Source organism: Eucalyptus grandis, chromosome 5 (genome assembly GCF_016545825.1).
Source record: "Eucalyptus grandis isolate ANBG69807.140 chromosome 5, ASM1654582v1, whole genome shotgun sequence".
NCBI classification, from domain to species: domain Eukaryota; kingdom Viridiplantae; phylum Streptophyta; class Magnoliopsida; order Myrtales; family Myrtaceae; genus Eucalyptus; species Eucalyptus grandis.
In genome coordinates, this window is record NC_052616.1 from 7,472,188 (window position 1) to 7,488,563 (window position 16,376).

General features: G+C 38.6%; 3 protein-coding genes across 6 annotated transcripts; 1 reads left to right on the forward strand and 2 right to left on the reverse strand.

Moving 5' to 3' along the window:
- Positions 1–2,498: 2,498 nt before the first annotated feature.
- On the reverse strand, positions 2,499–4,332 carry LOC104443789 (remorin). Its single transcript, XM_010057314.2, has 5 exons — positions 3,948–4,332; positions 3,428–3,475; positions 3,227–3,314; positions 3,028–3,109; positions 2,499–2,885 (listed from the first exon to the last, which is right to left on the reverse strand). Exons 1-5 carry the CDS (start codon positions 4,141–4,143, stop codon positions 2,685–2,687), a joined length of 615 nt encoding a protein of 204 aa, XP_010055616.1. The 5' UTR covers positions 4,144–4,332; the 3' UTR covers positions 2,499–2,684.
- Positions 4,333–6,602: 2,270 nt separating this feature from the next.
- LOC104443791 (nuclear transcription factor Y subunit C-2) lies at positions 6,603–7,016 on the reverse strand. Its single transcript, XM_010057315.3, has one exon. The coding sequence runs from the start codon at positions 7,014–7,016 to the stop codon at positions 6,618–6,620; it is 399 nt and encodes a 132-aa protein (XP_010055617.2). The 3' UTR covers positions 6,603–6,617.
- Positions 7,017–11,080: 4,064 nt separating this feature from the next.
- Positions 11,081–16,318, forward strand: LOC104443792 (thyroid receptor-interacting protein 11). Of its 4 annotated transcripts, XM_018874331.2 has the most exons (8): positions 11,081–11,620; positions 11,966–12,113; positions 12,220–12,330; positions 12,435–12,543; positions 12,722–14,953; positions 15,110–15,223; positions 15,534–15,655; positions 15,751–16,318. In XM_018874331.2, the coding sequence occupies exons 4-8, from the start codon at positions 12,436–12,438 to the stop codon at positions 16,007–16,009; spliced, it is 2,835 nt and encodes a 944-aa protein (XP_018729876.2). In that variant the 5' UTR covers positions 11,081–11,620; positions 11,966–12,113; positions 12,220–12,330; position 12,435; the 3' UTR covers positions 16,010–16,318. The 4 variants fall into 4 exon arrangements, with proteins under 4 accessions (XP_018729876.2, XP_039168130.1, XP_039168131.1 ...); XM_039312196.1 differs by lacking the exon at positions 11,966–12,113; XM_039312197.1 differs by lacking the exons at positions 11,081–11,620; positions 11,966–12,113 and having other exon boundaries at positions 12,201–12,330.
- Positions 16,319–16,376: the final 58 nt, after the last annotated feature.

The following is a 16,376-nucleotide window of genomic DNA, read 5'->3' on the forward strand; positions in this document are numbered from 1 at the left end:
TTTTTTTCTGCATTTAGCGCAACATTCATGACTTTTTTAAAGTCGTGCTTGACTGTTGCGTCTCGTCTCGTGAACCGATGAAACCGCTCTCAAACAGTTTGACCTTAGGTGGGTGGGTCCTGAGCTTGACCCAATTTTTCTTAGACTAGCCAGTAAGCCTAAGTCATCTTTTGTGCCCAAACGTGAGAGCTTGGACAGGACCTTAGGCTTTCCTAGTATTTTAAATGAAAGATTTTGTTAGGATAGCTTTTGATCCATTTGTTGAGCTCACAATTAAGAAAGATTTGTGCTATTTTCACTTCTTATTAGCTTCTGACTCTAAATCCCCGTTGAATTGATTATGTTATCTTTTACGGGTCCCCTTCTTAATTTAAGATTTTTTTTCTTGTTTTTCTTTTCTTATTTTTTTTTTGTTTCAACTTTATTAAAGGAAAAAACTACCAAAAATTCTAAACTTTGTCCAAAGTGATAAATTTATCTCAACTTTTTTTTTGTAATATGAAAAACTCTCAAACTTTGCAAATTGTGACACATTTATCCCAACAAGGGCATTTTCGTATTTTTTTTCTTTTTTTTCTTCTTCTCTCTTCCCTCCGCCGATGTCCGATGAGGGTCACCCTCACCGACGTTGGGTGAGGGCAGCGAGGGTGGCCCTTTTCGGGTTTGGCAAAGGAGGCCCTTGCTCGACGCTAACGAGGGCCTAGCGAGAGGTGCCCTCACCCAACCCAGCCGAGGGCCACCCTCACTCGACGGCGGCGAGGGCGATGTAAAAAGACCAAAATGTCATATAGTTTTGGATAAATGTGTTATACACATAGAAGTTCATGATTTTTTGTGCACGAAATTTTTTTTGGGGTAAATGTGTTACAATTAGTAAATTTCGGGTTTTTCATGTTGCAAAAAAAGTTTTGAGTAAATTTGTCATTTTAAGCAAAATTTGTGGTTTTTGATGATTTTTTTCCTTTATTAAAAGACAAAACTACTAACACCTTTTCAAATGACTTTTTTTCACCTTAGCCGTTTCTTCCACACCTTTACATTCAACATTTCCTTAATATTTGTCTTCTTCTGAACTTATTCTTGATTGTTGTAATAAGAAATGTTAGTTCTATCTACAAATTGTTTATTTTATATCTTTAGATTATTCTCTTGAACTTCAATATCATAGTTAATGTATGCATTATATACAACTATTTCATTTATCATTATATTATTTTCTGTAGTGCAGTCACTATAGAAGACGATATTATGTCTTGATTAAATATATTTGTTGAATGATGAAATTGTGAACAGAGAACTGCAATTAATCATGTCAACAAACTCATTTAAAACTTTACCGAGTAAATTTTCTAATGCAAGAGGATCTTTTGAGTAGTGTGTGAACGCAAATTTTTGTTCAAGTTTACTTGTATTTATAAAAAAGTTAAAGAGAGACAAATATATCTTCTTGGTTACAATGGGGAAGGTAATTATCGCGAACAATATAATATTTTAGTTGCACGTCAGAGAAGAAAAATTGAGTCTCATTTGATTAACTGTCATTTTGAAGCATGTTGCTATAAATAGAAGAACAAATCAAGGTCACTCAAAATATTAAATGCGTCACACAATAAATAATTAAATATTTGACTATTAGATTCACTATTAAAAAAAATGAAAGTTGAGTAGTTAAAATATATGGATTGCAACATAATGACACATATTAAAATTATAATCAAACGAAATGAATACTAAATCCTAGTTAAAAAAAATATAGAAATATAATCAAATCATTATTTTTTTTTTTTTTTTTCACATAACTAGTTAGCTATCTACCAAATAATTTTTTTTTTTTTCGAAAAGAGGTTCATAAATTTTGCTTCAAATGGAGAAAGAACAAGAAAAAGAAAACAAAAAAAAAAAAAAGAAAGCAAACAATAATCGTAAATCAAGAATAAACCTTAATAAATGTTTTTTGAGAGGAGTTAGGATAGTTTCGTCTCTAAAAAAATTAAAACAAAGGAAAAAAAAAAGAGACAAGGAATACAAGAGTGGGACTTATAAAGGATAATATAATTAATTCAACGTGAATGGGGATGTTGAGAGCTAATAAATAGTTGAAAATAATGTGAACTTAAAAAAAAAATCATATACTTCAATGAATATCTTTTCTTCTCATGTCATACATAATCACTATATTGAAAGTTGATTTTTTTGTTTTTTTGTTGTTGTTGTTGTTTTTTTTTTTTTTTTTTTTTTTTTTTTTAAAAGTTTAAATGGGTTGAGTTCGTGTTTCAAGAACACTCGTCTATGAGACCCTTTCGGTAAAGAGGAAAAGAAAAATTCTCAACCTTCCTTTTTCATAAAGCAGAATTCGCCATTTATGTGCATGATTTATTTGGGATATACAGAGCTATTTCGCCTCCCTCACCATGTAGAATTTAAAACCCATTAGACCTTGCTTCCCTCCCTTCTTGGTCATGGAAGGAGAGCCGCCTGCGCTATAAATACAGACAAGATCACCTTATAAATCCATTTTGTCATATTAAAGCCACACGAACTGAAATTACAGTGCCTGTACACAAGAAATATCATGAACACAGCAAAGAACAAAAGCAGAATGCAGAATCACTGGAACAAGCCGTTTATTTTGATGATTCTTTTTATAACTTAAGCTAAGAATTTTTTTATGTCCATGGGAACTTTTAGCGGGTGCAGCAACCCAGAAGCTTTCTAGGAGTATAGCCAGTGGCCCGGAACTTCGCCGCAGTTTCTTCGATCTTGAGGAAACTCTCGCCTTTCTTGGCTTCAACCAGCGCCCTCTTCTCTTCCGCTGCCTTGTGAATCTCGACTATTTTGTTCTTCATCATCTCTGCATACTCGGCCTTCTTCTTCTCCAGTTTCTCCTGCAGGTCGTCGTGCGAGAATGTCAGCAAAAAAACCAATTTAAGAGGCTTTGTATTCAGACGATTCTTCAGTCATCCTGTTTCAGTGTTTCATAAGCTTCGCTTTAGTGTTTTATTAAGGCAATACAGAAGACGTAATTACCTCGATTTTCTTTAGTTCTGCCTCTATGGCTGCTCTTTTAGTGTTTTCCCATGCTCCAATGCCTGAGAACTTCTTATATGTCCTGTTTCAAAATTCAATCCGAGTATAATTTGAGACACTGAGCACAGAACAGGCAGTTCACAACTCTGATTCTAATGTCATAAATACTTCATATCTAGTGAGGAATTGAGGCTCTCACTTGTTGTCTACTTTGGTTTTCTCACTCTCCTCCCAAGCTTTGATCAAGGCCAGTCTTTTCTCCGTTTCAACTCTTGCAAGAACAGCATCTGAGAAAACAGACAGTATAAGCAAAGATTACATGACTCATCAAAGTGAAATTTAGGCCATTGCAAGGAAAAAAATGTTAAATTCAGGTAAAATAAATTTTCTTGAAATATACCTCTGTCAATTGATCCCCCTGAATATTTCTCCACAGGATCTGCTACCTCTGCAAACAACAAAATTCTCAACTAAAGACTAGATTTTTTTGCAATAGATAAATTTGGGTTTGAGTGGATGTCTACCTCTAGACAATTTCCTTGTCTCTTTCTTTTTCAAATGCTGTATCTCATGATGTGTACCGTTATTATAGGTCAATCAGTCCAAACTTAATCAAAATCTACCTACTAGTTTCTAACCTAGTATGAGAGATACTTTCCAGCATCAGCTCATCCATTCAAACAGTAATATGTTTTTCTTGATATCACCTGAACATTGAAAACAATCAACAAAACTGGGACTACTGATCGTAAGGCTTCCCATAATGAACCAAATTGGCACGAGTTCATTCAGACCCACAATCTTTTGGAAAACTAAACAAGACAGTAATCATTTCTTCAAAGTTTGCATGACATCCTCATGTGGATTACTCTGAGAAAGAGAGAGAGAGAGAGAGAGAGAGAGAGAGAGATTTTACTTACTTTGAGGGACTGCAGGTGAATTCTTCTCAGCAATAGCTGGTGAAACATTATTCTCCGGAGCTTCTTTTTCTTCTGTCTTAGCACGGGAAGTTCTTTCTTCAGGAGCTGCTGGCAGTGGTGGTGGTGGTGGTGGTCGTGTTGGTCGTGGAAATGGTGCCGGTGCCTTATATGCAGCTCTCTGGTCTTCCTCTGCCATCAGTTACTCCTTCAATTTAGCCCCCAAAACTTGTCGAAAGAAGGGAAAAGGAGTGGACGAAAAAGTTTCAGACTCAGCAATGAAGCACTGAACCCAGAGATCAGAGTCAAGAGAAGGGAAAAGGAAAGAAGCTGTTCTTGACAGTGCTGGAAACTGCTGGGTAGTTGTAAGTTTGGTAAAAAGAGGACAAAAGACCGAGCGTTATATAGTTGATTACTCACTCTTACTCCCTTGGTATGAACGTCACAAGAAAAAGAATTATTGGTCTTTTTTCTATTAGTATTTTCCTTATTTTTTTAATACTTGGGACTTTATCAAAAAAGATGTATTATCCCCCAGCATGTGCCACTTGTCCTTTGACAATGGTGCAACCTTGGAAAGGAGTCGTAAATGGGGTGAATTGGTGAATGATATGGTATATGCCTGTAGGGTGCTAAGATTTTTTTTTTTTCCTTTGTTAAACATATTCAATCATCGATCTCTTGCCGATAAAAGATGGATATGGTGATGAATGCCAGAAATGCTAACTCTTTATTTCCAGCTTTCCAATAAAAGAGAATCAACTTACTCATTTCGATTTCACTTAAAAAAAATCTCATTTCGTCTCCTTAAGGTAGAACTCAACGTACATTTACCCTGCAAGTCAGGAGGAAAAATAGAAATTTGCTTGAACGCCATCCTTACTTGATATATTGCTTTCAGCATCCGTAAAAATCCTCGTAAAGCATGTGTTTATACAACCTTAAGCAACGGTAGTCACTGATCAAAGATAATATAATTAATTAGTGACGATCTTGTAGTAAAGCTCTTCCAACAAGGAACGTCAATTTAATTAATAATAAAAAAAAGAGGACAAAATAGGTGGGGTTGGACACTTAGCATCGATAATGTGGAAGGGAGTTTGACAAGATAATGACGCTTGTCAGGCTAGGGAAAATAGGTCATCAGGCCCAGCATTGAGGACGGCCCTATCTCTTGTTTTGAGAGCAGACTGCCCAAGCATAAGGTTCTACATGTTTGGACATATGCCTAGAGACTGAGCATTATCGAAGGGTACCTTATGAAAAATTATCGCGTATTATTTCCATTTTTTCTTTGTCAATGTTACTATAGTGTCGTGGGTCTAATCATCGATGTATAATTGGGATGTTCGGGTTAGGGTGATATTTTTGAGTTTACGCTAAAGTTGCTTTTGATTCGTGAAATTATCATATGTCGCTTGTTTGCGAGATTCATATACTTGTTATAACATATGGCTCTCCTTGTGCTTATTAACTCAAATTTTTAGGTTGGACATTCTAATATGATATTAGAGTTAAGTCTTGCCCCCAATTATTTCACATGTGCAATCTTCAATTGTCAAATTTCATATGTCAATCTTAATTTGATTTGCACGTGAAAAGGGTGTTAAAGTATCTCATATTGCTTATCTATTTGTTCTATATGTTATCCCTATCACTTTAAACTTTTTGGTTGAGTGTTAAAGTAACTTTATGATTATGATCAAGGAGATATAGGAGTTTTCATTTGGTACACGTCTTTTTACAGCTTAGTCATATATATTGCAACTAAGACTTTGCCGATTATCAAACCACTTGGATGGCGAAGTTTATGATAACTGACGACATTGCAAGTTAAGCCAATCTCTTAGAAAAAGGAAAAAAAAAGATCATTCTTAATGCTTCCATGTGTACAAATTTTATTTCCTAGGAACCATTGTACAATTGTCTAGGATGAATTTTTGGGAAAGCTATTGATTTGATATAGCAAAGGAGTAAAGTTAAGTAGCCTGCAACTTTGTATGAAGGCCTTCCAACAACCCTAGATCTCATCTATTGCGTATGCTATCTATAGACTATTTTGTCAAGAATAATTCGATCAAACACCGCACGAAACTAAACGAACTAGATCTAGCCACTCTACATTAGCTCGAGCCAAACGCATGATCTCATGTCGCAGTCAACGAGAGACTCTTCCAATGGCTTCTAGGCTCTGTAGCTTTTGTCCAGTATCCAAAATCACGGACAAGTCTAAGATGACCACGGAAAAAAGGAATCGAAATCCATGGTTTACGCTATTTGTAGTCTTGTCTTTGTATCGAGAAATTATTATGTGGGTGCAGTTTACATATATGAAATCAAACTCGAACCGTTAAATATGACAACTCCCATCAAATCCGATGATTCGGATTGAGTTTCGTACATATACACTAAATTCATAAGATACTTTTCTAACTATATATGGCATTATCCTACCAATTTTCCTTCGATTTCTTAAAGTTCAGTGATTAACCGATGCATGAGGACTTTATTGATTTCTTTCTAATTTGAGAAAAGCAAGTAAATAGTTCTTCAAATTTAGGAAGTCACATAATATATACAAGATGCCTGCATTGATATAAATTCCAACAAGCATACAAAGAGAAATGTTTTAACTAGTGAAAGCTGTCCATTGCTATGTACAGCTGACTTGAATCAAGGTCCCACTTTGGTCCTCTTTGATCCCACCGTCTCGGTCTCAGATCCAACTGGACTCTCTTTTCGTTCGTTCTGTTGATCAGGAACACAGACCAAGTCCACCAGAAAATCGAACACATCGGTCCCGTGGATCGCAGACACGACGTCGTCCCTCTGGAGCGTCCTCCTCTTATCTTCCGCGGCCAGCATCCACGACTTCCTGGTCAACTCCTCGACGAACAGCTCGATAGCCCTCGAGAACACGATCGGTGCCTCGCCCGAGATCATCTCCACGCCATCGTCAGATTTCTTCATGATCTTCTTGATCCGGGCCAATGGCAACGAGTGCTGCTGACTCCCTCTCCTGCCGCTGGATGATGATGATGATATTCTTGAATATATTCCAGCTTGCCTCATTACTTATGTACCTGTATATTTGGTTCCTCGTCGTGTTTGGTCTTTAGAGTTTGCCTTGGCTTGATACTACTTTCGTTGCGATCATCAAAAATATGGAGTGAGAGAATAAATAGTTGGAGTCCATAATACAGGAGAAAATTTGTGGAGGATGACTTGGGTGATGAGCAAATGAAGAGCGTCATGGCCGGCCTAGACATCTCTTTAATTAGGCCGGCCAAATTAAGATCATGTCCGTACATTTTTATTATTAGGTTAATGATATAAGATGAGAGTAAAGAGCTCATTTTCACGCATACATTCAATTCAAACGACTGCCGAGTTTCATGTTTGTACGAGCTTCATCTCGCCGGTTAGGTTCCGCTTCTTATTTATATTGTGCCTAGAGTATTGTGAAAAGGTATCGACTGAACGGTCATCTGATCTGGAGGCGGTGAAATTCATGGTGGAACTACAGCTTCTCTCTCGCTCGGAGTAACGTAGAAAGCCGAGTTGATCACCCTATGGATCGGAGTGTAATCTGATGCAGATGGACTGGAGATCAGTTGAGTCCGCAGTCAAAAGTTTAGATGATCATGCTTATCAAGCAAACACGATTCATGGCCAGTAGTGTCACGCTCAGACTGAGCTTTAATTTTCTTCTCTTGCGCGACTCTTCTGATAGGCTACGTTAGGCCCGATCTTGGATCCTATGATTGCTTCAGAATCGGCTCCAGACCTTGCTGGAACTGAGCCGAAAACTTATATATTGAATGTAAGCCATTCATTTATATGCGCAAGATTCAACTTTATGTGATAACGGGCATGAGTTTTGTTAGGATGCACGTGTGAGTGAGTTATGTTAGAGAAATCTCAAATCGGAGAATTGATATAGTGTGGAGTAGTTAATATATCCTAGTTGGCTCATAATTCATTGGCTTACATTTTTTAGTGAATGTGAGTCCAACTTGATATATTGACGAACTCAGCGATCTCCTTGAAAGAAGGTATTGGGCCATGCACTCCCATTAGTTTTATTGTATCTGAGCTAGGTTTGGAAACCCATAATTTGAGATGAAATACCAAGATTAAGACCCCTAGCTTATCATTTTCCCCAAAAATTTAAATCATTCAGAAACCAGTTGATACTTTAGATATAGCATGTCACATGAAATGGAACTCTATTGGTGCGTGTTAAGCTAATTAGTATGCTGACGACGTTTAGCCGGGCCCAAACAGGATCAAAGTGGACTTAATGTTTTGGCATCATAAGAAGCAAAAGGCAACTTGCTGAAATATATATATATATATTAAAATATATATATATATATATATATATATATATATATTTAAAAGCTTTCATTTAAGCGAAAAAAAGATCTCGAATTTTTATTTTTATTCTTGATTTTGTTTTCTTTTCAATCTCTGTTTTGTGACAATACGCAGTTCTTGCCAGGCAATGAGCCCAACTGGTTCGGCCCTTTCGGCTGGGAATCAATTGAAAACCCTTGGACATCAGGGACGGCTCTTTCCTTTCAGTAAAACCCTAGATCTGGGAATTAATGTAATGTCACGTGGCTTTAATTTAATCTCTGCTGGAATGTCTAATCTTTTGGCGACTTTCATGACAAACGTAGCCATCAGGCAAGATGATGATGGCTCTATTTTGATTACCGGCCAACCTTTAATGGAAAATCAGAACGGCCATTGATTAAGAGGTAGTTTAAGAGTCCTTCTCATCCATCACCATTAGCTGGACACAGCTTAACTGGACCATATAGTGATCATGACCCTCTTGATCATCTGTCCTGAAGTCCGGAAATTAGCGTTAGACTTCTCATTCTCTAGTGAATTAGCAACCGTATAACGTAATTAATCATGTCCGCTTTGCTTAATTTAACAGAACGTCTTCTTTTTAAATTTTTTGGCTGGAAATTAGACATGTTTTCTTATGGTTTCGCATGAGACTATGGCATGACTGGCCACCAAACACCCAACATTGAAAGTATAAGTTACGATTCAAGCACTTTCAAAATGAACAGAGAAACTTTCCTCTCTAGCAAGAATGCATTAATTCGGAAGAGGGGCTGTGCCTGGATCGTTCCAGAACAAATCGGTCCGAGACGACAAAATTACTTGTCCTGGACCGATCCATTTGCATGTACCTAGCTACATATCGGGATTGTGACACCTTGGATTTAACTATCTCGAGTTGTTGTTCGCTTTGGCTGATTGCATACTAAGCTTCACAATTGTCATTTGGCGTACGAATTGGTACTTTTCCAAGAGGTTACTTATCCTAGTAGTTTTCTAATTTGAGCACACTTAATTTCAGAGTTCTAAAGCAAAACTTGCCAAGACAACAAAATGCACTTCCTTAAATTAGTTCCAGTTTTTAAATATATATTTCTGAATTGTTCTCCTCCCGCGCGATGCAAGTTCTTGATCATTCTTGCTTCATTTGCCATCTTAGAAACTTGTTAGGAGCCATTCCTTATTTAGATCTTCTGCCTAACAATCACTCCCCGCCCTTATGGGAATGGGTCATCACGGGACGAAGAAAACCAATTCGTTTGCACCTTGAGGTTGGTGAGCATGGATGGTCAAGCGGCTGAACCAAGACAGCGTGGAAACGGGTGGGGAGTCGGGTGTCTGCACACGCACGCAGGCTTTGACCCGGCAAGCACGATGGGCTTTGTCTGCGCTCTTTTTCTGGTCGAGAGTGAATCTCACCTTGATCTCACGCCCAAATCGCTGGCAATTGCGACTTTGAAGCCAAGTTATAAGTTGGAATTCAAAGCAACCCTTGTCTCTTACCCTGCAGTGGAAGCATTCCCTTCTCTCTCTCTCTCTCTCTCTCTCTCATGCGATAAACTAAGTGAATCTTGCTCCTTTTTCTGTAGTAACGCGACATTGATTAATGGAGTATTGAGTAACTAATCGTGCATGGCAATTAATATTAAGTGATAAGTACTTCACATTGGTATCTCTATTTTTTAATCCTAGACAAAAATATTAACACAAGCTAATAAATGGTTAATTATGTGAGGAAATAAAAAAAAGAAGAAGCAGGGAACGTTTTGAAGGTGATGAATTGAACTGATTATAATAATCCAAGAGTATGAGCACATAGACTCGAGTGTTAGAGGTCTATGGAACAGTTGATAATCTCTATGAAACATCTCAAGTCTATTCTCTGATTTCATGCAGAAGGTTAAATCTAAAAGCAGTTTGCACATAATTAATAAGATCAAAATAAACGACCTTCAATTTCTAAGCTGAAAATCCATAGATGCTTTGATCAATTACGCAAGAACATTTTTCGGTTGCCACGTGTGAAGCCAGGATATTTCTGTAGTATTATGAAGCAGAAAGTGTTTGTTGCTCGTAATGTTTATTTAAAGGGGTAGGGTCCAAATTTTGTAATTATTGTTCCTTGTTCTATATTTTGGTCGAGAGACATTAATATTAATGGTCCATGAAGAGCCTGCTTTCACCAAACGAGAAAGGTACAAATTTTACGAAAAGACCGAGAACTAATGGCGGGGAAGGTTCTTGCAGCCAAAAAGGGTACATCGAAATAAAGACGAAGCAAACCCCACATATTGCAAAAAGGAATGTAATGCAAATGCAATTTAAAAGAGTCAAAAGAATCCATTCTCATGACTATGGGACACACATGGTGCGGATGGTATGATGACTTGATCCATTTAGAGAGGACCTAAAAGATGGTAGGGACAATTCGCTTCTCTCGTGCTCTTCATTCATAATACCAGGCCCCGTGTAGATTATATAAACTCATACAAAATCTGATTTTGATATCATGTTAGAAAGTTGAATTTAAAAGCATAATAGCCAATTAATAAAGAATAATCTAACGAAAATTAATTGTATTGCGATTCGAATAACAACATGGTAAGGGAGTCCTAATGAAAACTATATACATGTGGGTTGATTTGAAATCACTAGTAAAAGAAGCCACATGTTGATGTCCTAATTTTAAAGAATGCAATTGAGCAATGACCCTTTGATTTAATAATGATATGGAAGCTTCTCCGATTCAGCAAACGTGATCTTTCCTTCCCCAGAAAATCAGACTCCAGTGAATCTTTCTTAGCTTATAATATACCATAAACAAAGCAGCAAATTGATAAAAAAGAAAAGGAACTGCACTCTTCTCTCTCTCTCTCTCTCTCTCTGTGGGTGTGAAACTGAGACAAGACTGTTCATATAGAGGAGAGAGAGAGAACGCTTAGAACCGAATGCACATACAGAACAGGCACAAAGATAAAGAGAGAGCTCCTTAGATCCGTGTTCTTTGGCTCATTCGCTGACCGCGTTCCCATGTCGTGAAGCTCGCTCCTTCTCATGGTGAACTCAGCTAAGTCGTACTACATGTCTTCAGGGAGCTGCGATACGTATCTGGGGTCCTCCTGCTTGGCCCGCGTTGACGCAATGCGTACCTGCATTGGTGGTTTTCCGGCGAGCTCGAGCTTCCGGTGACCGGAGATACCGCCGACGAGCTCCGGCGGTGGGGGAGGGTGTTCGGGGCACAGAGAATGGTGGAGAAGCGAGAAGAACAAGATGAGAGAAGTGTCTGTTGAGATTGCAGTTTCATGCAACTCCAGGTAACTCAACTTTCTCTCTCTCTCTCTCTCTCTATATGCAATAGCACTGGTTTGTAAAAATTTGTGAGAAAATGCAAAACAAGGTGACAGCTGGAAAAGTCTTGCATCTATTTTTTGTCTTGGTAGACTGCATTTTGATGTTTGTTGCATAGCCAATGCACCCAAATTTGACTGAAAGGTACAATTTTTTTTTTCTTCTACGAATCTGTCTAATTTTTTGTTCTAAGCGGGCAACCCAGACAGTCTAATTTATAAAATGGATAAATAAAAATATACAGAACTGCAGGTCTATGTCATTGAGTGATTGAATTGAAGCAGTGTGTTGAAAGTGTGATACTGATTCAGGTGTACAGTTTTGGTGTCAAATGGATGAATGTGTCTTTGGTTTTCCTCGTGATGCGAAAGTACTGACTTTGAGATAGAAAACTGCGCCGGAGATTCAAGACTCTTCCTGGGAAGATCACAGAATCTCCCCCTTCATCCCGTGTCAACGGTATGAAATGTTCAGAATGAATTGCTCTCTAGTTGTCTGATACTTTGGTACCATTACAGTATGCAGATGATGTACCCTTATAATGGTCAATTGACAATTTTACTAGGTGGATTCACAATCTCTGACATGTGTACAGACGACAAGAATTAGATCTCAATTGCTTTTGTTTCGACAGAGGTTTTGTGTCCAGAGAATCCAAGAAGATTTCTAATCATAGGTGAGGCACAAGCTTTACTTATCAACTTTTTTTCAGTTTTTCATGTTTTCATAGTTCTGATTATGTTGTCTGAATGGGGTTTTCCCTTGCCTGAACATGTGCAGAATGGTGGAAAAAGATGAAGGTTCAAAAATAGAAATGAAAGACAAGAGTTTCAGGTCCCAAGCAAGTGAAAGTAAAAGAGACGAAACCACTGAGACTAGCTTTCTTGATGTACGCCATAAGTCGATTGCTTTCAGTGAACTAAGGCAACATTTTTAATTAAAACATTCATTTCTTTGGCGGGAACAATCTTGTCTTTTAGTTGTATATGATGAAGTTTCAGAAATTTCATGGTAAAAGGTTTTCTTCAAGGTTTTTCTGATGTTATTGGTATGTTTTCCTATTTTAGTTGCCGATGGAAAATGACGAGATTCTCCTTCACAGTCTTCCAGAAGGACAGTTAAGTACGACCAATCACAATGCCGATCTACACGGCCTATTTAGGATGTCTAGTGGATCAAATCTTACAATATCTAGCTCTGAGAGCAGCTCCGGATTAAATTCACCTCAAGAGATTAAAGCAAGAAACTTCATCCAACACAGCCCGACTAGCTTCCTCTCGTCTCTTGGTTATGCCTCAGTGCCTCAGAAACTGATAGCAGATGAATCAGCCAGAGCTCACCAAGAACATCAGAGGTCAAAGTGGGAGTGGTCGCTAAATCTTGATGGCAACTTGAGTACAGATGACTCCCAGATTAAATTTCAGAATGTTCATACGAGCGAAGAACCAGAACTGGCTTCTCACAGTGAGGTTGTAAGGCTTAAGGCTGAGTTATTTGCTTCGGCTAGACAAGCAGATGTTTCAGAGTTGGAATTGCAAACTCTTCGCAAGCAAATCGTGAAAGAGACCAAAAGGGCTCAAAGGCTCTCAGAAGAAAATGTTAGATTGAAGGAGGAGAGGGATTCACTCAAGGAAGTATCTGAGAAATTCAAGGCCTTCAAAAATGATTTTGAGGGCGGAGATCTGCAGGCAGTCTTGGTAGAATTAAGAAAAGAACTGAGTCATGAGAAGGAGGTCAATGCTCATTTGAGGTTGCAACTTCAAAAGACACAGGACTCAAATGCTGAATTGGTTCTTGCCGTCAAAGAACTAGATGACATGTTGAAGCAGAAGGATCAAGAAACACTCAAAATTGAAGCAGTTGAAGATGAGGACCAGAAGGCATTGATAGCTCTCATAAAGGGCCAGACAGATGCAAATGGTCCAATCCAGCTCGACCAAAATATCAATGACCTTCGTAATGAAATAGCTAACTGCAAGAGGGAAAAGGATGAGTTGGAGATGCAGATGGAGCAGCTTGCACTAGACTATGAAATATTGAGGCAGGAAAATCACGAGATATCATCCAAATGGGAACAATTCCAGCTTGAGGAACAACTGAATATTCAATATCAATGCACTTCTTGTTTGACTGATGGAAGTAAACCGGAAAATTACATTCAAATATTGGAAAATGACCTCAAGAGCAAGTCAGAATCTCTATCAGATGCTCTTGCAAACATTAACAAACTTGAAACGTGTATTAGTGGCTTGGAACAAGAACTGGAGAAGCAGGCAAAAGAATTTGAAGCAGCTCTCGAAGACATAACGCATGCCAAAGTAGAGCAAGAGCAAAGAGCCATCCGAGTAGAGGAGGCTCTAAGAAAAGTGAGACAAAAATATGCAAATGTAGCTGAGAAGACAAGACGGAAATATGCAAATGTTGCTGAAAGGATACAGGAGGAGTTCAGGAGACTTTCCATGCAAATGTTGTCAACATTTGAGGCAAATGAGGCAGTGACTACGAAAGTATTGACAGAAGCTCGAGAACTGCGTGCACAGAAAAGTCAACTGGAGGAAACACTCCAGAAAGCTAATGAAGAGCTCCTTTCTGTTCGAGGCAATTACGATGCAAAAATGGAAGAGCTCTCCAGAGAAATAAAAGTGAAAACAGATCAGATTGAACAGATGGTTTTGGAAATCAATGAAAAGTCTAGGCAGCTTGAACATCAGAAGGAGCTTGAGACTGAAGACTGTAAAAGAAGTTTGTCGCAGGAGATAGAAATGTTGAAAAGTGAGATAACAAGGCTGAGCACGGACAACAATTTCCTCTCTAATCAAGAGGAAAATCTAACTGCAGAGTTGGAACAGATGAAAAAATCACTTGCTGAAACTGAGATTGTGGTGGAAAAAGGAAATGCAGAAAGAGATGTGCTGGTCAGTGCCCTTGCTTCACTGAAGAAAGAGATGGAAGATTCACTGATGGAGTTAAATACCTTGAGGCAAATGAAAGATCAAAAGGAAATCTTTATTGAAAGCTTAAAGTCGGAATTGGAAAACCTTAAAGCTCAGCATGATGACATGAAAAGCTCAAAATTTGAAGAAAAATCGTGGAAAGAACGACTAACAAAACTAGCAATCAAGCCAAAGGGTGATCTCAAGAAGCAGGAAGACGCCTTCCCCGTGACTGAGAAAAAGAGGAACAGGCGAGCAGTAGTTTCGGAAGGAAAAAATGGTACTCTGAGAAGTAATAAGCTTGCTCAAGTTTCTAGCAGCAACAAAGAGCTGACAAGTCTACAGGAGAAAATCAAATTGCTTGAGGTATTGAGAACCTCTTCGCTTTTGTGATTGTTTCTATTATTGCCACATAAGAATAAGAATGCTGTTCAAATCAAACTTGTTGCCTTACGGAGGATCAACTTTAGTTCAAAATTGCCTCCCTGCCATGTTTAAATCTTGTACTTCTGCTTCTGACAGGACCATATCCAATCGAAGCAAGCTGCATTTGACTCCATGAAGGATTCATTCCTCGCTAGGGAAAGTGACCTGCAAAACATAATTGAGGAGTTAGAGAGCAGGTTGCGAGAAAAGGTAATCCTAGTTTGTCTTATGATGCATAGAGCTGCTTTATACTTGGTACAAATTAGATATTTACACGAGACAAGCAGCTTGAGATGTTAAGGCAGGGGATCAATCGGTAAGATCATGCCTAAACATTTACAGAATGAACAGGAGATTAGTCGAGCTACTAGGCACATTCATTGAAGGATGAGAAATTCGGTGTCAAGGACTAAATATGTACTGCTTCGTTGTTGACTTGAAATGCAGAGAGTTCACGGAGTTTTGTCTCACTGCTTCTTAGATGCTTCCAGTGATATATGACGCTTCGTCTTAAATGCAGAGATGTGAAGATATTGACGAAGTCATGCCAACAGGTGTGACACCTGAAGAATCGGACACTCTATCGGAAAATACGTGCAATGCGTCACACAAGCCTGGTGAAAATGGCAATGCGATCCATGGGTAGGACGAATTGAATTAGCCAGCTGAAGATCATTTTGTATGAATTATTCTTGTATTTGTAGGGTGGTAACAATTTGGTTCTTTATTTCTTGCAGGGATCATTATGACATTGTTTTGGACAATGAAGCTTTTATCTCCGGTTCCAATGCCAGAGACAGCAACTTCGGCAACTTCGACCAGCTACTAACTGAATTGGCATTGTTGAGGGAGAGGAACGAGGCAATGGAGCTCGAGCTAAAGGATCTGCAAGAAAGATACTCCCAGATAAGCCTCAAGTTCGCTGAGGTGGAGGGCGAGAGACAACAGCTGGTGATGGCACTTCGAAACCTCAAGAACGCCAAGAATGGCAGCTGAACATCACCGGTGTAGCATCACCGGTGAGCTACACCGATGATATAGCGTACAGAACTAAGCATTTGGCTCTGGCCAATCAAGAGTCTTGATGCGAGGCCAACTGTTAATAAGCTTGTACATTAGCAAATAACGGCTATGGGCACGTGCGGCTAGACCATCTTCATACAAGTTTGTAAGAGCTTTTCGTCTGTACCCAAATAACTGAATGGCCATGTTTAGGGAACTTCCACTTGTGTCTCCAATTTGCTTTCCCCATCCACAAAACTAAAGTACCTATTTCAGAATGCCCAACCCACGATGCAAGTGACATTGCCCTTTTTCCTTTTTGTGCATTCAGTTCTGCGTCCCGGATGAAGGAAGTAAGAAC

Excerpts from the sequence above, each read along its gene's own strand:
- LOC104443792 (XM_018874331.2), top strand. The coding sequence starts at position 12,436 with ATGGTGGAAAAAGATGAAGGTTCAAAAATAGAAATGAAAGACAAGAGT. Across the intron at positions 14,954-15,109 it reads AGAAAATCAAATTGCTTGAG|GACCATATCCAATCGAAGCA; the intron begins GTATTGAGAACC and ends TGCTTCTGACAG. Across the intron at positions 15,224-15,533 it reads AGAGCAGGTTGCGAGAAAAG|AGATGTGAAGATATTGACGA; the intron begins GTAATCCTAGTT and ends TCTTAAATGCAG.
- LOC104443789 (XM_010057314.2), bottom strand. The coding sequence starts at position 4,143 with ATGGCAGAGGAAGACCAGAGAGCTGCATATAAGGCACCGGCACCATTT. Across the intron at positions 3,315-3,427 it reads AGGGGGATCAATTGACAGAG|ATGCTGTTCTTGCAAGAGTT; the intron begins GTATATTTCAAG and ends CTGTTTTCTCAG. Across the intron at positions 2,886-3,027 it reads CAGAACTAAAGAAAATCGAG|GAGAAACTGGAGAAGAAGAA; the intron begins GTAATTACGTCT and ends GACGACCTGCAG.
- LOC104443791 (XM_010057315.3), bottom strand. The coding sequence starts at position 7,016 with ATGAGGCAAGCTGGAATATATTCAAGAATATCATCATCATCATCCAGC.